Below are 24173 nucleotides of genomic sequence, written 5' to 3'. Positions count from 1 at the left end.
AATAATCCTGGTACTTTACAGACTAAGGCAGGAGGATTGCCTGGGCAAGACAGTGAGACCAAGTCTCAAGGATAGAAGGAGGGATGGAGGAAAAAGAAAAGAGAGAAAGCCCAAAGTTCATGCATGGATTTGTTGAAAGATATCAGCCATTTGCCAAGGGTAGATCCTAAGCCAAGGTCTTTGGACTTGTTGGTACCCCTCAGCCAGCTCCTCTTATGTCGTTATTACTAACTCAAGTTTTATCTCTTGTTTTTGCATGTCATAGTTTGCCCCCTGTCCCATTAGCCTCGTTTGCCACTTTGTTGTATCTTCCAGAGAGAAGTGGAGATCCTAATGTTCCTCAGTGCCATTGTGATGATGAAGAACCGCAGATCCAGTAAGTTTTCCTGCTGTGAACTGGTTGGGGATTGGGACTTACGCCCTGCTGAGGCTCCTTTTTCGTGCTATATGGAGAACACTGTATTTAGTAAACACTGAAATCTAGTAAACTAGTTCTAGATTTCATGCCAGGGGCTAGTTTCACCTTGGGCTTCTAGATCCTGTCCCTCCTATTCCCATTTCAAAGTACCTCAGGAAGAGGGACAAAGAGTGGGAGTTTCAGCCCAGCCTCACTGTGCTATCTCTGTGTTCCAGTCACTGTGGAGCAACATGTAGGCAACATCTTCATGTTTAGTAAAGTGGCCAATGCAATTCTTTTCTTCCGATTGGATATTCGAATGGGCCTGCTGTACCTCACACTCTGCATAGGTGAGAAAATGGCTTTTCTTATGCTAAGGTTCTATAATGTAATAATTTGAAATGGTAAAGTTCTTTGATAAAGGTTTGATTTTTGAGGACCAGAAAATTCTTCCATTTCTTATCTTGTACCTAATGAATTGTATATGTAGCTCAGGTGGTGTTTTAAGAGCAATATGTGCATGTATGTATTCTTTGATGTCTGAAATTCCTGAGTGAGTTTGCAAGTAAATCTGTAAAAGGCCTTGTATGTTTTTGCCTTGTGACATTTTTTTCTCTTTGTTCAGTGTTCCTAATGACCTGCAAGCCCCCCCTGTACATGGGTCCTGAGTATATCAAATACTTCAATGATAAAACCATTGATGTGAGTATTCTGCTTTCTGTTTCTGGGTTCCTGCTTTGTGGCTTTTGTGTTTTTTATTCATAAAGACAGTGCCTCAGGGTAGAAGTAAATAGCTGGGCTTGGTGATGGGTAATTGTTATCCTCATACGTGGGAAGCTGAGGTAGGATTGCTGTGTAGGTGATTGGTCTGGGGCTGCTTGTATTCAAACACTAAATTCTGTACCCCAAAATCTGGTTGCTCCAGACTAGTGGATCCTCATGTACACCAGCCTTTGTTGTATAAACCTTGCTCCCCAATTTAAAACTAGTGACAGCCAATAAGTGGGAGTGGAGGGATAGAGAGAGATGGACTTTGAGTTACCAGATTGGGGGTCACAGGTAGGGACCACGAGAAGGAGCACAGAGGAAGCAAAGAGAGAGAGGACAGGAGGTCTCTATGAGTCATGACCAGAAGTATGTGCCAGAGGGAAATGCTTTCCTAGGACACCAGACTGCTGGGGCAGAAATAACTCAGAAAATTAGCAAGTAGCAAGTATATGGGGAGCATCGCTGAGGTAGTAGCCAGACTAGCATGAGAGAGTTAGATTAGGGGTGATCCCCCCCGCCTAGTGCAGAGCCGAATAAATACCGTGTTATTTATGTCTCATTTATTTGAAGCTAGATGGGGATAAGTTTAATTGTATTATTCTATATTGCTATATTCTATAAGGTTTGTTTGTTTGTTTTGTTTGTTTATTTTGGTTTTTCCAGATAGGGTTTCTTTGGGTAGTCCTGGCTATCCTGGAACTTTCTCCATAGACCAAGCTGACCTCAAATCAGAGGATCCTCTTGCCTCTGCCTACCAAATGCTGGGATTAAAGGCCTACTTAGTGGGCTGCTGCACGTTCGAAAAGTGTAGGCTACATAAAGAGTTCTAGAGCAGTTCCAGCTCCATAGGAACTTCTGTCTCAGGAAAGACTGGTAGGCTGGTGAGATGGGCTTTGTCAAGTAAGGATATTTGCTACACAAGCCCTGACAGCCTGAAACTTGGTTGCTGGAACCCAGGTAAAAGTAGAATTTGAGAATTGACTGCACAGAGTTGTCCTCTGGCTTCCATATGTGCACCATGGCACATGAGAACGAACATACACACACACACACACACACACACACACACGTAGTAATTAAAAAATAAACTAAAAAAAAAAAGTCCTTGCTGGCAAGCCTCAATCTTTAGGTTAGAAGGAGAAGACTGAAGCGGCCAGTGGCACACATGCCTACACTCACACAATAAATACAATTCATGTGGTTTTTTTTAGGTTATTTAAAAAAAGATTGACGGTCATTACAGCTGGGAAATTCCAGGGGAAGATCCATCTCTTGGTTAATAACATTTTATAAATGCTTATTTTAATCCCCCCAAAAGTGATTTTTATTTGTGGCAAAGTGCTTGCTTCACGTGTATGAGGCACTGGATTCAATCGCTGGCACTAGCAGACACACCTGGAAATGTTGTCAGGGTACTCGTATGGGAAAGGGGAAGGCCAGTATCCTCACGGGTCTGAGCCTTCTCAGACACCCAGGTGATTTAGCCTATTCTCTCTTCCCTGTGTGTGGTAGGAAGAACTGGAGCGAGACAAGAGGGTCACTTGGATTGTGGAGTTCTTTGCCAACTGGTCTAATGATTGCCAGTCCTTTGCTCCCATCTATGCTGACTTGTCCCTCAAGTGAGTATGCTCAGTGAGGTATATCAGAAACAGGAATGCTGTAGCTCCTTTCCTTTGTCCTTAAAGTTCATATATCCAAAGTTGTTTCTCCCTTTCTTGCCTTAGTATCCATACCTTTGCTTCCCTCAATTCATCCCTTTATTTTTTGGCATATTAAATAATATGTTTTTTGCAGGTACAACTGTTCAGGGCTAAATTTTGGAAAGGTAGATGTTGGACGTTACACTGACGTTAGCACACGGTATGTAGATTTGTAGCTTGGGCTAAAGACCTGAGTGAGAATGACTTGGTGTGATGTAAGTAATGTATACAGAGGCACTGTATAGAGTCCTCATCTGACCCTGTAGGTACAAAGTGAGCACATCACCCCTCACCAAACAACTCCCTACCCTGATCCTGTTCCAAGGTGGTAAGGAGGTAATTCGTCGGCCACAGATTGACAAGAAAGGACGAGCTGTCTCATGGACTTTTTCTGAGGTACATGAAACACATGGGCAATGGTTTGGAGAAAGATAGTGGGCTTTATACTTACTCTGGGTTTAATCCTGAATTCTGATACTTGCCCAATGTTTTTGAGGATGTAGATTAGTTAGATGATGTCACCTATTGAGTCAGCAGATTTATGTTGTACACTGCTAATGCTGAGGAAAAATGATAAAGACATGGTCTTGAAGTGCCTGCATTCTGTAGGCAGTTAGATTCATTGTCACCAAATTTCAGTAAATCGGAGGCAGTGCCACCTGGCTTATACTGCTTTACAGTTGCATGTAGATACAATTCTTAGCACAATAACTGATCTCTAGGGAACACTTAAGTATTATAAAATAGGTAGGTTAGGGCAGATATCTGTCCTCTGATTCCTCTGGCTTATAGACTGTGCTTAGTTAAATACTTCCTACTCCTAAACTCTGAACTTTACCTTCCCACCTAGCTAGCTGTTGATGTGTTCATCTCTTTTGCATAGGAGAATGTGATTCGAGAATTCAACTTGAATGAGCTATACCAACGAGCCAAGAAGCTCTCAAAGGGTGGAGACAACCCATCAGAAGAGAAGCCTGTGGACCCTGCTCCCACTACTGTGCCAGATGGGGAAAACAAGAAGGACAAATAGGACCCTGCATTGTTTTTGCTTCCTCTCCTGTCAATTTCAGGAACCTTTGAGGCCCAGTTCCAGCTGTAACCACAATCCTTGCCTGAGGCCTTTTGATTTCTGTTTGGCTGTGCCTGGGTGGAGGCACTGTGCCTGCTTCTGATTTTTAAAGAAGCATCTTGAGAACCATGAAGCATTCGACTACGAAGGGCTCTTCTGCCCTGGTCAAGTGTTTCTCAAAGGAAGTGATCTCATGGATAGAGGTAGAAATGGTTTCCCTCCAAGGTTGAGTCAATGTGTAAATTGCTATTCAACACTTGGATATTACCAGTCTGTGGTTTAATTATTCCTCCTAGTGAGCTTGCAAAGTATAGACTAAATTAAACTCTAATGTTAGATGTCAGTATAAAGCATTTAGAATTTTTCCTCAAGGACCCTTTCTTCTTATAGGCCTTTCTGTCTTGATCTGTGCATTAAGAAATTTAATTTTGGGGCTGGAGAAATGGCCCATCGATTAAGAAAGAACACTGGTGGCTGCTTTTCCAGAGGTCCTGAGTTCAGTTCCCAGCAACCACGTGATGGCTCATAACTGTCTATAATGGGATCTGATTCCCTCTTCTGGCATGCAGGCAGAATACTATACATAATAAGTAAATCTCAAAGAGAAAGACATTTAAGTGGTTGGAGAAATGGCTCAGTGTTTAAGAGAATTGGCTGTTCTTCCAGAGGATTGATTGGGTTTGATTCCTAGCAGCCACATGGAAGCTAAACTATCTGTAACTCTGGTCTCAGGGGCTCCAATATCCGCCCTTGACCTTAGCTGGCACTGTGTATGCCTATAGTGCACAACCACATGAAGGTAGAATGCTTAAAAGGGGTGTATGTGTGACTGATCCCAATGAAAAACCTTCAACCAGGATTTTCATCATTGGAAATAGAATTGAATGACCACCCTGTGTTTTGGGAACTAAGAGAAAGGGCAATATAAACCTGAGAGGTTCCTTTGTGTAGTGGGGCCAGAAGAAGAAAGCCCCATGGCTGGACAGCTGGTCTCTCCTATCCCACAGGTTTCCCTAATAAAGGGATTGTTATTTGATTGCCTTGGTGTTTCTCCTTTATTAATGGACAACTGCAGGGGAACTGCTTTATTTATTTATTTTTTTAATCCTAAGATTGAATTTTGAACTCAGGGACTCTAAAAGCCAAACACACCTCTAGACCTCAATTAACTTCCTTTTTAAGGTGGTGGGTGAGGGTCTTGATCAATTGAAGAGATGAACCCTAACTCACCATCCTCTTGATTTCACCTGGGTATTTGAGGATATAGGTGCCAGCTACTGCGTCTGGATTGTAAATAACTGGGGTCCAAAATACACTTAACCGTTGCGTTTGATTTAACTACGTGGGGATGTGGATTAACAAAATCGGTGCGAATTAGCTCGTTTTTGTAGTCTATGTACAAATGCCATGGTAATGCGGTATAGACTCCGCTGGGATTGGTCTGAAGGTCCCTGGGTAGGAGGTATAGATACCGAGAGCCCCCTGTCAAGAGGCTTTCAAGACCTCTCCGTCTCTGCCCAGTGTGGTTTTCTTCTGGGTCCCAGTACAGGTCCCCACTGCTGTACAATGTGGTTTGATCCGGATTTCCGCGCCCACTCGCTTCTGATAGGCAGCGTGGTTGTGCTGGAAGGCCCCGCCTTCAGATCACGTGTCGTCCCCCCACCCCCGCGCGCTGCCCGGGCTGCTGGTTTGTTCCTCGCGAGTTGAATCGCCACTTCTTTCCACCAACGCTCCATCCGGAGATTCCTGCCATGGCTCCTCTCGGAAGAAAACGTAAGGCCGGGGCCGCAGCTATGGAGACGGCGAACAAGCGCGAGAAACTGGCGGAGGGCGCGGCCGTGGTCATTGAGCATTGGTGAGGGGCTGGGGAGACGAGGAGGGCTGGGAAGAGTAGGCTCTGGCGGCTGGGACCAGAGACCCCATTTGCATTCGCTTGTGTCTGCAGTACGAGCTGACGCGTCTATGGCCGCCATGCTGCTGCCCTGAGCCAGGCTCTGCAATTGGAGGCCCCAGACCTACCTGTGCAAGTGAACTCGTCCAAACCGCGGAGGGGCAGCTTCGAGGTGACGCTCCTGCGCCCGGACAACAGCCGTGAGTGGAGGCCGCAGTGGGGGGGAGGGGCGAGAAGCGATCTCCCCCCCCTCCCTTGATAACTGAGGGGAGGGTATTAATGAGTACCACCGTAATTTGGCTTTATCCGATCCTTTCCCAGGTGTTGAACTCTGGACTGGTATTAATAAGGGCCCTCCACGAAAGCTCAAATTTCCTGAGCCTCAAGAGGTGGTTGAAGAATTGAAGAAGTACCTTTCATAAAGAGGTTGGGAAAGAGTCCTCATGTTGAGGTGTGCATCGTGACCATGCACACTGGGGTAGACAGGGAAGGTCTCCTTACCATTATGGTGTATTTTACGTGGGATTCGGGATTTTCGAAGAGGAGCTAAATTGTAGAATTCCTGCTGATAACAATTCTGACCCCCAAACACATCTAGGTGCCATTTGTGCTTTTTGAGTTAGTTAAGTCTTGCCCTGAGGGTGTAGGAAAGTTTTGTTTGCAAATTCAGTTTTCCACCTCTGGTGCTATTTTAATTCCATGAGTCTATTGCAAATGTTAACCATTCAGTAAAGTGTGGCTTACCTCTAGTTAAGGTTTTTCTCCCTTGTGTTGGCAGAATCTTTGCTGTTAACTTCACTTTACCTGGACTTTTCTGGGTTTTGTTAGTAATCTGAGATACGGTAGCATTAATAACCCTCCACCCCCCCACACACATTTCTTGATTACATGGATTCGATTTTTGTCCCTAGTGTCTCATACAGTGCTTTATTTGGCATGTTTTCTGAACATGCATGTTGAGTGACCACTGATGGAAGGTGAAGTTAATGAGCTCCAGAATTGTAGGTGGGTGGGCATGTCTCTCTTGGTCCTTGTGATTGAACCCTACTCTGATGTTCTGTTCTCTGTTTGCAGCTTTCAGTCCCTGGAGATGTTGAAGCATTTATGATGGTGCATGGCCAAACTTAAGCTATGTACCTGAAGCCATAGTTTCTTCCTCACCAGAAGTGATGGTTCAGTTGTGAGGCAGCCCTCCAGAAAGGCATTGTAAAAGTGTTTCAATTGTTTAATAAAAGTTCAAGTACCTGAAAATAAGGATCAAGTTTAAATTTTGTCTTAAAGAATGGATAGAACCAACCTTGTGGGGTTGTTGGTCTTTGTATTTTTCAGAGTGCAAAGTAACTTGTGTCTGGAAATTGTTAAGGCCTATGGTAAAACGTGTAAAACACTTATAAAATATGAATGTTGCTGGATTTGGTGGTGTATGCCTGCAATCTCAGCACTTGGGAGTCTGACAGGGGACTGGGAGTTCATGGCCAAACTGGCCCACCAGAAGCCCTGCTTTAAAACAAAACTGTACAAAGCAAATCTGTTTTTTAAAGCAACTACTTTTAATGTACTTCTCGGAAGTGGTCATGGAAGTGACATCTTTCTGGCTTCTGTGGCAGCTTTTTTTTTTTTTTTTGACTTCTCATACCGGCAGTGAGTAAGCCCCATAGGCTGGGCTTAGTGGCACAAGCCTGTAACACTAGCTACAGGAGGCTGAGGCAGAAGTCAAAGTTCAAGGCCAGTCTGGGCAATTTAGAGATCCCAGTCATTTCAGTGTTGTACCTAACATGGCTTCATTCCTTCTCAAACATTCCTTGAATACAACCACAAACAGTGCTCAAAGTTTTCCTGAATTTTCAGTGACTATTAAGATGTCTCATGAACATCTTATATGAGAGGCCTACTCATAACTATTCTTATGATCCGAGTTGGGGATCACATAGTTTTGTCACTGAAAAATGGATTACAAAGAAATAGCTTTGTTCATAATTTTCTATCCATGGTATTGCTATTTATTTGACTTCTGCCTGGTGTGAAAACCTGAGGAGGGAGATCAGTGCTGAAAGGAGGAGATGTGCTTGCTTTTCTGCCAAGGAAGCCTTTTGTTGATGAACAGTTGTCACCCTCCTAAGAGCTCTAACCTGCCCTCCTGCTTCCACTATGTTAGTATATCTACCTCTGTTTCTGACTCTGAGGAAGGGTCAGGCCAAACAGAGGGAACACTAGTGGGCCCCAGCCTCCCTTCCACTGTCCAGTCTACCACGTCAATCTCTTCATCTTCAGAACTGCCAGGAAACGGGTCCAGCAGTTCAGGGTTGGCAGACACTTCCTTGACTGCCTTGGGAACAGGACACAATACCTCATCCATGCCTAGGGACACTTCCAGCTCTGTCTCTGCCCAGTTTGAGCATGGAGGAGAGAGATCATTATAAGACCTCTGGGAAGGGTCAGAGGAGTCAAGGTGGAGAAGTTTTTCTCCCTGACCATCCAGTGGCTGGGAGCTGGTAATTTCAAGGTCTGGAGTCCAAGAGCCTCTTAGTGAAAGTGCCTCTCTACTCACCTCAGAGGGCATGACCAGGGGGCTAAGGGGCTCAACTGATTCTGTGTTCTCAGAGCGCATGACAAGGGGACTAAAGGGCTCAACTGGCTCTTTGTTCTCATCAACTGGTTCCTTTTCCAATCCTGTGAGGTCTCTGGGCCAGAGTTCCATGTCTGGCAAACACCATTCTTCACCTTCAATCCAATTCTTTCCTGTTTCTGACAGGTGATAACTTGGGGTTCTGCAGCCTTCAGCCCCAGGACTCTCCAACGATCCTACTGGTGGCTCAACATCTGAGCCACATAGCATAAAGTCCAAAATCTCTTCCAGTTCACTGGTGGCTGCGGCACTTGTGATTCGATACTGCTCAGCCTCACAAGGTTGGCCGAGCAAGGTTGTGTCAAATGTGTAGGGTTCTCTGCAGTCAATATTCAAGTCAGATTCCTTCCCTGTCAGCATTGGACTAGATCCAAACTCTGACTTCACCACAGAGTGGTCTGGGGAGTGGCTAGCAGAGAACAGAATGTCTTGAAGCCTAGGGCTCTCAGGGGAGTCCTGACACAATTGTATTCTAGCAGGTATTTCCTGCTCATTAACTGAGGACAGCAGAGTTCCAGGAGGCTCTTCTATATCTGAGGGTTCTAGGATCTGGGGGCTATCTGGAGTGTTTCTGAGGGGAGGCTCCTGTACCACCTCCCAGCAGGTGCCATTGACAATCTTCCTAAGTTTTACTCTTCCAACCTGCCCCTCCTCTACGGAGTTGGAGGTAGGGGCTCTGAATTCAGGGCTCTGCTTCTTGTTCCCACCTGTCTTCCCAACATCAGGCGGGTCTAGAGTGCTCTGTAGAGGACTGGCTTCCCCTGGTTTCTGCTTATCCACACCCTGTGCTGCTTTACTTACAGTCCTCTGCCTCCAAAGACGCCGGCCAGGGGCTGTGGGCACTGAGCTGGGACCACTTAACATGCTGGAAGGTGTAGATGTATAGACATGGGGTGAAGGCTTTGAGCGACTCAGCCTGATCTTTCTGGGCAACAGTTGCTCATCCACAGAAGGGTACAAGCTGGGAAGTGCAGTAGGACCAGGGTTACTCTTGTTTTCCTTAGGCCCTTCTTTCTGGCTTGATGGAGATGAGCTTCTTTCTTGAGTCAGGCAAACTCTGGCTTTCTTCTTGGGTAGAAGAGTGTCAGACAAGCTATCTGCATTTGCTAGGTTGCTCTTTTTGTGAGCCCCCTCTTCTTCCCCTAAGGGCTTCAACCTCACTGCCCCAAGAGGACTAGGAGTCTGGGTGACAGGCAGTGGAGTTCGAGGGCGGCTCCGGGGTACCAGCACTCTGGCAGAGATTGGCGCAGCACTTGGTGGTTGTAAGCACTCTCTGTTTAGTCTCCGGCCCTGTGGAGCCTTTACTAACTTCCCACCCTCTAGCTGGAGGGTCTCCAGCTCCGACACTCGGAGCTGACGGGCAGCAGACAGCACATCCTGGGCTTCTTCCTGAGATACCTCCATCTCTGACGTATACAGGAAGTCCACAAGCTTCCTTAGTGTCTGGATCTTTAGGCCGCCCAGCTCCAGCACCACCTTCCGACCCTGAACCGGCCTTTCCCGCTCCAAGCGTTCTGTGAAGAAGGGACTGCAGGCAGACAGGATGCAGCAGTGGGCTGGGACAGCCTCACCTCAAAAAACAAAAATAAAAACACACTTATTATGCTTTTTCTTTGCTTTGGTTTGTTTTTAGTCACAATAACAACAAAAACCACTAATTTGGAGATGAGAAAAAAAAACTTAAGCAACAGCTTGAAGACAGAGTGGGAAAATATGAAACAGTATCAGCTAACCAATGTGTTTTGGGCTTTAAAAACCTCGTTCAGGGCTGGAGAGATGGCTCAGTGGTTAAGAGCACCAACTGATCTTCCAGAAGTCCTGAGTTCAATTCCCAGCAACCACATGGTGACTTACAACCATCTGTAATGGGATCTGATGCCCTCTTCCGGTGTGTTTGAGGACAGTTACAGTGTACTCATGTCCATAAAATAAATTAATTAATTTAAAAAAAGAGCACTGACTGATTTCCCAGAGTTCCTGAGTTCAATTCTCAGCAACTACATGGTAGCTCACAGCCATCTGTAATGGATCTGATACCTTCTCCTGGTGTGTCTGAAGACAGTGTACTCATATAAATAACACAAATCTAAAACAAAACAACGCCCCCCCCCCCAAATCCTTGTCCAAATCACATTTGGTGGTGCATGTCTGTAACATCAGAAGTTGGCAGGTAGAAACGTCAGGAATTTAGTCATTCTGAAGGCCAGTATGAACTATATATGGTATTGTTTTAATTTTTTTCTTTTGGTTTTTCAAAACAGGATTTCTCTGTGAAGTCCTGGCTGTTCTGGAACTCCTTCAGTAGACTAGGGTGGCCTCAGACTCACAGAGATCCACCTACACCTGCCTCTGCCTCCAGACTGCTAGGATTAAGATATGAGATTTTGTTTTCAAAATACCCAAACAAACAAAAAAGCCTTCCTAAGTGCTTAATATATTTTGAACCTTTGGAACTATTCCATTAGAATAGTATGTACATTTTCAAGACTTTCTATACCTATAAGACTTTGTAATTTGTTTTTGTTTGCTTATTTCCAGACAGGATCTGGTTATATAGCCCAGCCTGCCTTCATATACGTGAATCATTTGAGAAGAGTAATTAAGGTCGTAAACCACTATATCAGGCTCTAGTTCTTTTCTTTGTGTGTGTACATGCATATTCATGAAGGGGTGATATCTGCATGCTATAACATGAACATAGAAGAGAACAAGCTCAAATGTCAGTTCCCACCTTTCACCTTGACACAGGATCTCTTTGTTGTCCTCCATAATGCCAGGCTAGCTGGTCTACAAATTTCCCAGGATTCTCATGCCCCTGCCTTCCACCTAGACAAAGGGGCACTGAGCCTGGAGGTGTGGACAACTATACTGCTTTACTTGGGGTCTGAGGGTTCAAACTCAGGTTCTCACATTTGCATGGTAAGTTTGTTACCCATAGAATGATCTCCCTAACCCTTTAGTTTACATTTAGGGTGTGTGGAGGCTAGAAGTTGACCTCCAACTGATTTGCTACCTTATCCTTTGAGAGGGAGTCTCTCATTGAACTGGACCTCACCAACCTGGCTAGAGTAGCTGGCAACAAACCCCAGGGGTTTCTTTTCTGTCTGTCTCTACATCTTCAGCACTGGGATTATAGGAACATATATATCAAGACACTCAGCTTTTTATATGGGTGTTGACAATCCAAACATATATTTGTGCTTTCAAGGCAAGCAGTATACAAATTAAACCTTTTCCCTAGCCCCTATCTATTTGCATATATGTGTGGAGGCACCGTCGCATACATGCTATAAAATATACATATAATTCAAAGAACAACTTGTTTTTCCTCATTTTTCTTTGATATAGGGTCTATCTCTTTCTATGTGTTCCTTATGCCAGCCTAGCTATCCTTTGGGCTCCCAGAGTTCTCCTGTTTCCTGACTCATCTCTTTGTAGGCGTGATGGGATTATAGACAGTTGCACTATGTGTTTGGGTATTAGGGCTTCAAGCTTAGGTCCTCATGCTTGCACACCTAGAACTTATACCCAGTGAGCCATCTCCCCACCCTCTTATTTAGTTATTTTAGGGCTCGGTATCATGCTATTCTGGTTTAAAACTCCCTATGTAGTCAATGATGACCTGAATTTCTGATCTCCCTGCTTCTTCAGCACGTACCACTCCACCTGGTTTAATCTGTGCTGGGGACTGAACCCAGGGATTCATAAAAACTAGGTTAATACTCTGTCAACTGAACTATATGCTCAACTTTTATTATTTTTTTAAAGATTTATGTACTAATATTTTATCTGTATAGATGTTCTGCTTGCATAGATGCCTGATGCTTAAGGAAGCCAGAAGAGGGCGCCAGATCTCTTGGAACTGGATAGCTTGTAAGCTGCCATGCCACTGCTGGGAACTGAATTGTGGTCCTCTGCCAATCCATTCTGCCCCCCACCACTTTTGCTTAATTTTTCTTTTATTTTTTTTATTTTTTTATTTTTTATTTATTTATTTATTTATTTTTGGTTTTTCAAGACAGGGTTTCTCTGTGTAGCCCTGGCTGTCCTGGAACTCACTCTGTAGACCAGGCTGGCCTTGAACTCAGAAATCCACCTGCCTCTGCCTCTCAAGTGCTGGGATTAAAGGCGTGCGCCACCACCGCCCGGCATTTGTTTAATATTTTGTTGCTTTGTTTGTTGAGACAGTCTGGGCATGAATGCACTAGCAGCCAACCAAGCCTATAGACCTGAGACCCATCCCTGAAGCCAACACAACAAAAGGAGAAAACTGACTCCTACAAGTTGTTTTCCAACCTTCACCTGTGTGCCTCAGTACACCTCCCAGCCCACAAAACAAACGATATATGTGTATGTGACAGAGCATGACCACACACAGGAGCAGCATGCATAAGTACACCTCACTCTGAAGCCTGGGCTGTCCTTGTGATCCTTTTACATCCACTTCCTAAGTCCTGCCTATCTTTAAGATTTACTTTTTTTTTTTTTAAATCCAGGTTTGAATTATATATTGAGTTCTCCGTCCACACAGATGCATATGCACCCCATGTGTGCCAGTTGCTAAGAGGGCACTGGATGCCCTGGAACTAGACTTATGGATGGTTACAAGCCAACATGTGCTTGCTGGTACAAAAGCAACAAATCTTCTTAGCCAGTGAGCCAGATCTTTCCAGCCCCATTCTAGTTTAATTTTAGGGGTTAAAAAAAAACAGTAACTGTTTAACTTTTTAAAAAATTGGTTTTATGTTTTACCTACTATATATCTGTGCACCACATGTGTGATTTACAGACAGTTGTAAGCTGAAAGTGGATTCTGGGAATCGAACCAGGATCCTCTGGAAAAGCAATCAATACTCTGAACCATTAAGCTATCTTTTCAGCTTCCCAACAATTTTACTCTTGAGAACAATTCTAGAAGGGCTGGGGATATAGCTCATTTTGTAGAGTGTTTGTCTACAATGCACAAAAATCACAGGATTGATCCCTAGCTCTACATCAAATTAGGCATGGTGGTAAATTTAGGAGGCAGGAGAATTAGAAGTCAAAGGGGCTTTTGCAGCTACAAAAGAGTTTGAGGAAAACTTAGGTTGCATAACACCCTATCTCATAAAACAAAAAAACATACCCTAAGTCAGGTGTAATGCTAAAAGAAAGCCTTTAATCCTAGCCCTGGGGAGGCAGAGGCAAGTTTTAGATTCCTGAGTTTGAGGCCGGCCTGTCCTACATAGCAAGTTCTAGGTCACCTGGGCTCCATAGTGAGACCCTCTCTCAACAAAACAAACACCACCACCACCACCAAAACTTCATCCTCCCAAAAATAATTGTCCTAGAAACAAAAAAATTTTTGTTAATGAGTTTACAATATTTATAGCTAATAACATTCTTCTGGGTTTGCAGTTTACCTCTGGCCTTGAACTCATTTTATCTTGTTTGTTCTATAGTGATTGTTCAATTCAACCTCAGTTAATTTCTTACCCTCTGCCTGCAGAAGGGCATCACAAAACACACCACTCTGCTGCTGGTGATGAAGCTGCAGAAAAGCTACCCGGAGGAACCGGGGATTCCTGTACAGGATTTTGGAACTGGCAGGAGAGCACATGTTGTATTTGGTTAATAAGACTTCTAGGTTTTTCTGGTTCAGATTCCTGTGGGGAGATAATATATTTCAGAGTTATGATTATACCTAACTTATGTTTTTGTCTTTGAAATGGCAGAGAAATTTTAAAAGCTAATAAGTTAAAGAAACACTAGCTGAGAAGTTACCCTTAGGATAATGTCAAGAAAGACTACATGACAGGGTGAGTCTTGGCTCCATTCTGAAGTAGCATAGCTGTATTAATATCATGCAGGTAACCTAACTTCTCAGAGACTCACTTTTCTCATGCATGAAATGGAAATAAGAGTACTTACCTTGTAAGGCTTCTAAAAAATTTTTTTTAAATAGCCAGGTGGTGGTGGCCCACACCTTTAATCCTAGCACTTGGGAGGCAGAGGCAGGAGGATTTCTGAGTTAGAGGCCAGCCTGGTCTACAGAGTGAGTTCCAGGACAGCCAGGGCTGCGCAGAGAAACCCTGTCACAAAAACAAAACAAAATGGCTGGTAAGATTGCTCAGCAGGTAAGAGCAGACTGCTCTTCCAAAGGTCCTGAGTTCAAGTCCCAGCAACCACATGGTAGCTCACAATCACCCATACCACCCGTAATGAAATCTGATGCCCTCTTCTGGTGTGTCTGAAGACAGCTACAGTGTACTTATTTATAATAATAAATAAATCTTTGGGCCCGAGCGGAGCAAGCAGGGTTGACCAAAGCAAACAGAGGTCCTAAAAGTCAATTCCCAACAACAGATGAAGGCTCACAACTATCTGTTCAGCTACAGTGTGTATTCATATACATAAAATAAATAAATAAATCTTTAAAAAATTAAATAAGCTAAAAATTAAATAAGCTAATAATAATTAATTAAATAAACATGGTGGAGCATGTTTATAATTCTAGTTCTTGGGAGGCAGAGGTAGCATGATCAGGAATTCAAGGACACCCATCTTCCCATAATTAACTAGTTCAAGGCAAGCCTAGGCTATATGAGACCCTGTCTCAAACACAGAACAAAACAAACGAGAGAATGGTGGTACATGTCGGTAATTGAAGCAACCGAGAAGAAAGGCTCAAGAACTGTGAGTTTGAGGCCAGCCAGCATGGGCTGCACAGGGAGATTGACTCAAAATAAAATTAAATGAATCAATACAGGCAAAATTGTTTAGTACAGTGAATGTTTAGCACAAAATAACTATCTTACCCAAATGTCCACTATCTTTATTATTCAGTTTTTCTCATTCCTATTAGCATCAAGGCCCAACTCTGTAGTGCCAACTACTTGCATTCTTTCTGAGCACCACATCTCAGTATTTCACACTTTCAAAGACAATACTGCTAGCTATAAAAGTGACTCTGGAAAGCCATATGCACTTTACTCTCACTTATCACACTAACCAGCAGAGGGTGCACAATCAAGACAGGATTTGGGAGAGCTTGCATAGAAATAAGACCACTGTTGATTGACCAAAGTGAGCCAGACTGACCTCATCAATTTGCAAAACTATGGACTTTGTGTCTCTGGTTAACTGCCTGGCTAACAGTGGAGCAAGGAGAGGTAAGAAGTTGACTCTTCTCACCCAAATAAAATGAATATTCTGACTTATACTTCGTGTGTGTGTGTGTGTGTGTGTGTGTGTGTGTGTGCCATAACCACCTCCCATCCCCACTCACCTTACAACTGTGTGTTCTTTTCCGGGTACGGTTATGTAGTTTTCTGTCAGGTAGCACTGAAGATTCCAAATAATTCACGTCAAAACTATCAGGAAAGAAAAGAGCGAATAAGTAAATTAAGAGTGAGAAGCATCAGCTGGGCTTGGTGACCCTATGTCTGTAATCTTAGCTATTATTCAGGAGGCCAAGGCAAGAGTATTATATGTTTCAGACCAGCATGGGCAATTTAGTGAGCTCCATTCTCAAAAAAAGAATTTAAAAAGGACTGATGGTATAACTCAGGGGTAGAAGTCTTCTTGCCTGGCATGTGTGAGGCCTTATACTATGAAAGAGGATGGGGATTGGGGTGGGAGTGGAAGGAACAGGGCGGGAAAGACTATTAATTTTCATCCCAGCCACAGGAAATGTAGACGAGCAAGGCCCCTGTTGCAAGGGTGCGGGAAGGATTTCCAAAACATCAATGCCTAGACCCATCCTCACACCCAACCTGGAATTGTTTTGCAATAGAATTTGTTCCTGTTGTCCTCGCTTTCCTCTGGTCCTCTTGTCCACTTGCTTCGTTTCCTCCTAATGTCCAGCCTCAAGCTCAAAGGTTGCGCAAAGCAGCACAGGTAGGCCAACGGCTTCAGAGATCCCCTCCCAATCCAGAAATAAGAAAACGAGGGTTAGTGGAGAAAACGGCGGCACAGAAGGCCCTGCAAAGCAGGTCACCCCCGCACGTCTTGGGCCCCCAGGCCCAACTCCTTTGAAGAGGGATCTTGGGCGCGAGGGTTTCTGGGAATGGAGCAAGGAGCAGTGGAGGCCTGAAGTCAGGGCTGGCCCTCACGGACTTCGCTGGCTTTGCCCACACAGGATTCGTAGTGGCCGCTGCGGGTCTCCAGCACCCACATGCACTGGGCAGTGATGACGACGACGAGGGTCTGAGGCCGCGCGGCCCAGGCTACACACCGCGCGCTGCCATCCTCGCGCTCCGGGCGTCGAGGGTTCCTGTCTACTTCCTTCCTCTGCCCGCGGTACCTCCGCGCGCCAGAACACGTCATCCTCATTGGACGGCCGCTCCTGGGCGAGCCAATCAGAGGAGGAGGGGCGCTTTGGCTGGAGGCGAAGTATCGAGGGAGTTGACGCTGAGGGGAAGAGGTCTGGGCTGCGTGCGAGAGGTAGGGCGCACGGGCCTGCATGGGAGGGATCCTTCTGGAATCTTCCTTGTCCCAGAGCACACTGAAGGCCAGGGCCAAAATTTCCGCTTAAATAGGGAGGGCTTCGAAGCGGTTGAGGTACATATTTTCTTTTGTTCTTCTTGAAGAGGCTGCAAGTAAACTTTGCCCTGACTAGATCCTTCTTAGAGATTTCTTCTTGGAGAAAAAACAAACATACATTTCTGCTTGCAATATTGCTAATTAAGATAGGTATTTTTGCCGGGCCGTGGTGGCGCACACCTTTAATCCCAGCACTTGGGAAGCAGAGACGGGAGGATTTCTGAGTTCACAGCCAGCCTGGTCTACAGAGTGAGTTCCAGGACAGCCAGGGCTATGCAGAGAAACCCTGTCTCAAAAAACAAACAAACAAACAAAAGGTATTTTCTAAGACTAGAGAGGTTCAGGGAAAAAAAAAAATCACTGGACTAGTTTCTGACTGACACCCCCACTCAACCCCCATGGATTCAGTTCCAGTCCTGAATCTCACAGAAGTGGTAACTCAAGTTGTGGGAAAGCTCATTTTCTGACTAGAAGCTTTTCAGGGATGGTACTAAAAACAATTATTTCAAAATTTAAAAATATATATATTGTTTTTTCAGAGAGTGAGTTTAGGAATGGTAGCACACACCTTTAATCCCAGCTCTAGGAAGGCAGAGGCAGGTAGATCTCTTGAGTTCCAGGTCACTCTAGTCTCCATGAATTCTAGGACAGCCAGAGCTATGTAGAGAGAACCTGTCTGAAAACACTAAAACAAACAATAAAACCACCACTAGCTGGCGTGGTGGTGCACACTATTAGTCCCAGCAGAAACAAAGGCAGATGTTTGTGGGTTCTGGCCCAGCTGGTCTACAAAGCCAGTCCAGGACAGCCAAGGCTCTGTTACACAGACCCTGTCATGAAAAGCCAAACCAAAACAGTAGAATTGACTGAGCAGGTACAATTCCATTGTGGATTATTTTGTGGAAGTGTAAGGAAAATATTTTATCCCCTTATAAGTATATTTTTTTTGTTTGTTTTTTTCTTTGTTTTGATTTTCGAGACAGGATTTCTCTGTGTAGCCTTGGCTGTCCTGGAACTCACTCTGTAGACCAGGCTGGCTTGGAACTCAGAAATCCACCTGCCTCAGCCTCCCAAGTGCTGGGATTAAAGGCGTGTGCCACCACTGCCCAGCTATAAGTATATTTTTATCAAGACTAAAATTATAGATATTAATCTGTTTTAATCTATTTTTTTCTTTTTTTCTTTTTTTTTCTTTTTTTTGTATTTCGAGACAGGGTTTCTCTGTGTAGCCCTGGCTGTCCTGGTACTCATTCTGTAGACCAGGCTGGCCTCAAACTCAGAAATCCACCTGCCTCTACCTCCCAAGTGCTGGGATTAAAGGTGTGCGCTACCACCGCCCAGTAATCTATTTTAAGAAATAGATCTTGTTGGTTAGCTGACTTATCTTTTATGTTTATTTTTTTTTGTTGTTTTTAATTAAGTACCATTTTGTAGTAGTTAAATCTCTCTCTCTTCCTCTCCTCTCTCTTTTCTCTCTCTCTCTCTCTTTCTCTCTCTGTGTGTGTGTGTGTGTCTCTCTATGTCTCTCTGAGGGTGTGTGTGTCCTGGAATGTCCTGGAATTCACTTTGTAGACCAGGTTGGCCTCCAACTCAGAGATCCACCTATCTCGGCCTCCCAAGTGCTGAGACTAAAGGTATGTGCCACCACACCCAGCTTGTAGTAGTAAAATTTGTAAAGGGAACGATACATGATCATCCTACCCCAAGGCTTCAAAAATAACTAACACTGGGTACATAGCCATCAGAGGGTAGAGAGGAATAAAAATACTTTGTTTTTCCTTTGTACAGATAGCCAGTGATTTTTTTTTTAATTTCATCATGTCATTTATAGTTTCAGTCTGTTTTAGACTAGAATCAAGGCTGGGTATGGTGACCTGCACTTCTAATCTCACAAGAACTGAGACAGAGGTCAGCTTGAGAGGTCTCAAAAAAGGGAGGAAAGAGAAATCAGTAGTAGAAGAAGAAAGAAAGGAGGACAAGGAACAGGCTGAAGATGAGGGACTAAAGATGTATCCCAGTGGAGTGCTTACTTAGCATATGTGAAGACCTGGATTTAAATTTATAGTATCCAATAAAAAGTGGGTGAGGCACAAGGTGGTAATCTAAAACTTTGGAGAAGCAGAAGGATCAGAACTTCAAGGTCATCCTTGGCTACATAGGCAGTATGAGACTCACCTGGGCCACATGAGACAATCTCAAAGCCTATGATGATGATGATGATGATGATGATGATGATGATGATGATGATGATGAATTTGCCTGATAAGATGGTTTATCAGGTAAAGGTGCCTGCTGCTAAGCTTGCTGAACTGAGCTTTATCTCAGGGATCCACATGTTGGAAAGAGAGAACAGATTCTAAGTTAACCTCTGGCCTCTACTAGCATATAAATAAATAAATAAATAAATAAATAAATAAATAAATAAATAAATAAATGTGATCAATTTAAAAAATGAATAAGTAAAACTAGATTGACTATAATGCATGGCACTCTACATTATGCCCTATCTGCTGATTTTAATTTCCCTCTTTTGTGGCTAGTTAATGAAACAGCTCTTCTTTTTTTTAATTAATTTATTTATTTTATGTATATGAGTACACTGTAGCTGTACAGATGGCTATGAGCCATCATGTGGCTGCTGGGAATTGAACTCAGGACCTCTGCTCACTCCGGCCCCGCTCGCTCTGGCATAATACACTGTAGCTGTCTTCAGACTGCAGCAGAAGAGGGCGTCAGATCTCATTACGAATGGTTGTGAGCCACTATGTGGTTGCTGGGATTTGAACTCAGGACCTTCAGAAGAGCAGTCAGTGCTCTTACCGGCTGAGCCATCTCACCAGCCCAACACAGCCCTTCTTTATACAGGCTGAGCATGTACTTTAATACACTGAGCTATTTAAATCTCAGCCTTAACCACATTTCTCTTTTTGTCTTTATTTTTTTTAAAACATAACAGGAACTCATAATGTTGCCTAGGACTTCCTCAAATTAGCAATTCTCTTCCCTCGGCTTCCCCAGTAGGTGTGGTTATAGGTGTCCACCACTATGCCCAACTTCTCCTTTTTTTGTTCTTACTGAGTAGACCAGGTTGGCCAAGACCTCACAGAGATCTGCCTGTTCCTGTCTTCTAAGTGTTGTGATTACAGGTATGTACCACCATGCCCAGTTCCATTTTTTTTTTAGACATACTTCTTTTCCCCCAGCTCTTCCCTAATCTTTCATCACTTTATGATATCTTGCTTTTTTGTTTATAGGTATGGAAGTTAAGTTTTTGAATATTATTGAACACTGAATATAATATTTCATGTGTTAAAGATAAAAGAGAAACAGAAAAAATTAAAAGAAAAAACAGCCATGTATGTTTAAAATGTACTTCAATTCACTAACTTATTTTTGTTTTTAATTTATTTATTTAATCCAGTGTTTGACTATTTAGCCCTAGCTGCACTTTATATGGTCTGGGATAGGTATCCTGTTTCTGCTTCCCTAGCATTGATTGTTTGCCTCTGGAAGTTATCTTTGGCTTTTGAACTTGGCAAGGATAAAGTCTAGGTATAGAAATCCTGAGTAAGGCCGGGCGGTGTTGGCGCAGGCCTTTAATCCTAGCACTTGGGAGGCAGAGGCAGGCGGATTTCTGAGTTTGAGGCCAGCCTGGTCTACAGAGTGAGTTCTAGGACAGCCAGGGCTACACAGAGAAACCCTGTCTCGAAAAACCAAAAAAAAAAAAAAAAAAAAAAAAAAAAAAGAAATCCCGAGTAATGGGAGAAGATAATTAGATAATAAGATAATTTTTTTTAAAAGAAGTTGGGCAGTGGTAGCACATACCTTTATTTTTTATTTTTATTTTTTAAAGATTTATTTATTATTATATCTAAGTACACTGTAGCTGTCTTCAGACACATCAGAAGAGGGATGTCAGATCTTATCATGGAAGGATGTGAGCCACCATGTGGTTGCTGGGATTTGAACTCAGGACCTTCGGAAGAGCAGTCAGTGCTCCTAACTGCTGAACCATCTCTCCAGCCCCAAGATAATTCTTACTATTATCTTCTGGACAATATATTTCTTTCCCTTTCCACTTTGGTTAAAAACTAGATCATGGGGGGAGGGAATATTTTTTTTTTTTTCCCTAAGGGGAAACCAGGAAAGGGGATAACGTTTGAAATGTAAATAAAGAAAATACCTAATTTAAAAAAAAAAAAGAAAGAAAATTTAGAAGTCAGCAAGAAAAATAAAAATTAGATCATATCAAACAAATGTAATGCACTTTGGTCTTTGGCCACAATAGAGTAAATACGAGGGTCTTCATAAAGGTCAACTAAATACTGGAAGGTAGGTAATGGTTATACCAGCCTGATTAAGTGAGCAGGAATGGAATTCCAGGCTGTATAGATAGAGAAAGGTCTGATTATAGGTAATGGGAATAAATGTCATGTGTAAATCTGGTACCTTAAAAGGGACAGGGAATCTGCCACCTTGGTGAGCTTTCATTTTCTCCTGTGTAAAATGGTGGTATTCTTTCCATAGTGCCACTTTAGAAGACAGAAGTACTAATGAGTTCAAAGTGGATTTCACTTGGCAGATGCTTCCTTGGTTGTATTACTTAGCAGTGGTGAAACCACTGAAAACTTTGAGGGGGTTGTCAGGATAAAGACTGGCCATATCAATTCTTTTATAAAAACTAAAATTTATAAATATATGTATATATGTCTCTGTGTGTATGCCATGCATGTGCAGTGCAGGTGCCCACCCACAGAGGCCAAAAGAGGGTTTTTAGTTCTCTGGAGCTAGAGCAACAGGCAGTTGTGAATCATCAGTTGTGGGTCTGGGAACTGAACTGTGGAAGAGCAAGAGGTTCTCTTAATACTGAGCTATATCCTCCCTAGCCCCCTTTTTTGTTTTTTGTTTGCTTTTCCATTTGCTTGTTTGGTTGTTTGGTTAGTTTGGTTTTGAACCCTGCTGTCATGGAATTTGCTATGTAAATCGGGCTAACTTTGAGCCTACAGAGATATTTTTGCCTCCGCCTCCAGAGTACTACTACCACACATTAGCCCTCTATTTTTTTGTTTTATAAAATAATTTTATTATTTTTTATATGTATTGGTGTTTTGCCTGATATATCTGTGTATTATATGTGGTCTGGTGCCCTTGGAGGCCAGAAGAGGGACTTAGATTCCCTCGAACTGGAGTTACAGATGGCTGTGAGCCACCATGTAGGTGCTGGGAATTGAACTCAGGTGCTCTAGAAGAGAACTAGTGCTCTTAGATACCGAATCATCTCTCCAGTCTCATTATTTTTATTATTGTTGTTGTTGTTATTATTATTATTATTACTATTATTATTATTATTATTATTATTATTATTATAGACAGGATCTCATGTAGCCCAGGTCTTGAATTTGCAAAGTAGCCAAGGAAGACCTTGAACTTCTGATCTTCCTGCTGGGATGATAGGTATTTGCCACAACACCTACTTTTGAGGTGTTGGGAATGGAATTCAAAGCTTCATTCATGCTAGGCAAACACTAGCAACAAACAGGTACATATTTAATCCACAATTCATTCTTTAAAAAAAATTTTTTTTTCTTTGATGCTGAGTGGTGGTGGCACACGCCTGTAATCCTAGCACTTGGGAGGCAGAGTCAGATGGATCTCTGAGTTTGAGGTCAGCCTGGTCTACAGAGCAAGTTCCAGGACAACCACGGCTATACAGAGAAACCCTATCTCAAAGGAAAAAAAAATTCTTCTGAGACAGTCTCACGTAGCTCAGTCTGACCTCAAATGTACTATATAGCCAAGGATGGGCTTGAATTCCTGATCCTTCTGCCTCTGCCACCTTCCAATGCTAGGATTATAGGTATGTGCACTACAATGCCCATTTAAAAAAAAGATTTATGTATTTATATATATTATAGTACACTGTAGCTGTCTTCAAACACACCAGAACTATAGCAAGGTCTGCCTAAAAAGCAAAAGTGACTTTTATGCGTGTTTTTATTCTTACAACAGATTTTTATGTGTGATATGTGATGCACAGACACACAGGCTAGAGAAGGACACCACTATCACTCTCTGACTTACTGTTTTAAGCTTTGACCTGGGTTGGTGACCAGCAAACTGCAGTGACCCTCTGGGCTCCCTGCTCCTATCCATAGACATTCATATACCATGTCTGCCTCTTTACATTGGTGCTGTAATCTGAACCAGATCCTCATGGTTGAGCAGCAAGTGAGCAGTTATCCACTGAGCCATCTCTCCAGTGAGAGACAGTGATTTCCATTTTATAGCTAAGGAAACTGAGGTTCAGAGATTATATAAGGTCTCGTAGTGGTGCAAACATCTGAACTAGTGTACTTGTAGAGGTGTAGATGGAAGCCAGCACTTTGACTCCAGTCTCTCTTCTTAGCCAGTATATCACCATTATAGATTATGAAAGCCTTATGAAGATTCATTTTGCAGCAGCTAATAGGAACACATACCTATTATCCCAGCACTGAGGAGGCAGACACAGGGGGCATCTCTGTGAGCTCAAAGCCAGCCTGCTTGGTCTAGATATCAAGAAGTCAGCCAGGGCTACATAATGAGACCCTGTCTCAAATAAGAAAATAAAATAAAAATGAAATTAAAATAGGGCTAGAAGAGGTCACAGTGGGTAAAGGCACTTACCACCAAGATAATGACCAAAGTTTAATCCCTTGGGCCCACATGGGGGAAGGAGAAAGCTGATCCCTGCAAATTGTTCTCTGACCTGAATATGACTGCTGTGGTACATGTGCACTCATGCACACATAGATAAATCTAATTAAAAAATATATACGGACAGACCTTCTAACTCATTATCTTCGTTTAGTAATTAGTGAATAATTCATACTACTTTTATCAGGTGGTAATACACTTTCAACCCCGTAACTCAGAAGTCAGAGGCACAGGGTTTTGAGTTTAAGACCAGCCTGGGGGGCTGGTGAGATGGCTCAGCGGGTAAGAGCACAGACTGCTCTTCCGAAGGTCCTGAGTTTGGATCCCAGCAACCACATGGTGGCTCACAACCACCCATAATGAGATCGGACGCCCTCTTCTGGTGCGTCTGAAGACAGCTGCAGAAAATTACGCCAGAGCGAGCGAGCTGGGCCGGAGCAGGCCGGCAGAGGTCCTGAGATTAACAGCAGCCACACACATGATGGAACACAGTCATCTGTACA

At 43.3% G+C, this 24173-nt stretch overlaps 4 protein-coding genes across 8 annotated transcripts in view; 3 read left to right on the top strand and 1 right to left on the bottom strand.

Moving 5' to 3' along the window:
• Tmx2 (thioredoxin related transmembrane protein 2) overlaps positions 1–4971 on the top strand; it is an 8855-nt gene extending 3884 nt beyond the window's left edge. For both annotated transcript variants that reach the window (XM_031370846.1, XM_031370845.1), the window contains exons 4-10: positions 316–376; positions 634–747; positions 1023–1099; positions 2678–2784; positions 2960–3025; positions 3132–3261; positions 3749–4971. In XM_031370846.1, coding sequence (XP_031226706.1) covers positions 316–376; positions 634–747; positions 1023–1099; positions 2678–2784; positions 2960–3025; positions 3132–3261; positions 3749–3895 — 702 coding nt within the window. In that variant the 3' untranslated portion in view covers positions 3896–4971. The remainder of the gene's footprint in view (positions 1–315; positions 377–633; positions 748–1022; positions 1100–2677; positions 2785–2959; positions 3026–3131; positions 3262–3748) is intronic.
• A 602-nt stretch (positions 4972–5573) lies between these two features.
• On the top strand, positions 5574–7079 carry Selenoh (selenoprotein H). 2 transcript variants are annotated; one of them, XM_031370852.1, is made up of 4 exons: positions 5574–5789; positions 5880–6025; positions 6147–6251; positions 6900–7079. In XM_031370852.1, exons 1-3 carry the CDS (start codon positions 5686–5688, stop codon positions 6245–6247), a joined length of 351 nt encoding a protein of 116 aa, XP_031226712.1. In that variant the 5' UTR covers positions 5574–5685; the 3' UTR covers positions 6248–6251; positions 6900–7079. The 2 variants fall into 2 exon arrangements, with proteins under 2 accessions (XP_031226712.1, XP_031226711.1); XM_031370851.1 differs by having other exon boundaries at positions 5575–5789; positions 6147–6276.
• A 343-nt stretch (positions 7080–7422) lies between these two features.
• Positions 7423–16820, bottom strand: Btbd18 (BTB domain containing 18). 2 transcript variants are annotated; one of them, XM_031370837.1, is made up of 4 exons: positions 16206–16820; positions 15719–15803; positions 13927–14096; positions 7423–10022 (listed from the first exon to the last, which is right to left on the bottom strand). In XM_031370837.1, exons 3-4 carry the CDS (start codon positions 14048–14050, stop codon positions 7972–7974), a joined length of 2175 nt encoding a protein of 724 aa, XP_031226697.1. In that variant the 5' UTR covers positions 14051–14096; positions 15719–15803; positions 16206–16820; the 3' UTR covers positions 7423–7971. The 2 variants fall into 2 exon arrangements, with proteins under 2 accessions (XP_031226697.1, XP_031226698.1); XM_031370838.1 differs by lacking the exons at positions 15719–15803; positions 16206–16820 and adding an exon at positions 14362–14381.
• Ctnnd1 (catenin delta 1) overlaps positions 16815–24173 on the top strand; it is a 58425-nt gene continuing 51066 nt past the window's right edge. The window contains exon 1 of one of the 2 annotated variants that reach the window (XM_031370825.1): positions 16815–16875. The gene's annotated coding sequence lies outside the window, so the exon portion shown is untranslated. Of the gene's footprint in view, positions 16876–16973; positions 16993–24173 lie in introns of those variants that run through there. The other variant, XM_031370826.1, reaches the window with a different exon arrangement.

The sequence above is a fragment of the Mastomys coucha genome, unplaced genomic scaffold, assembly GCF_008632895.1.
Source record: "Mastomys coucha isolate ucsf_1 unplaced genomic scaffold, UCSF_Mcou_1 pScaffold15, whole genome shotgun sequence".
Lineage (NCBI taxonomy): Eukaryota > Metazoa > Chordata > Mammalia > Rodentia > Muridae > Mastomys > Mastomys coucha.
This window is presented reverse-complemented; position numbering and strand designations above follow the sequence as displayed.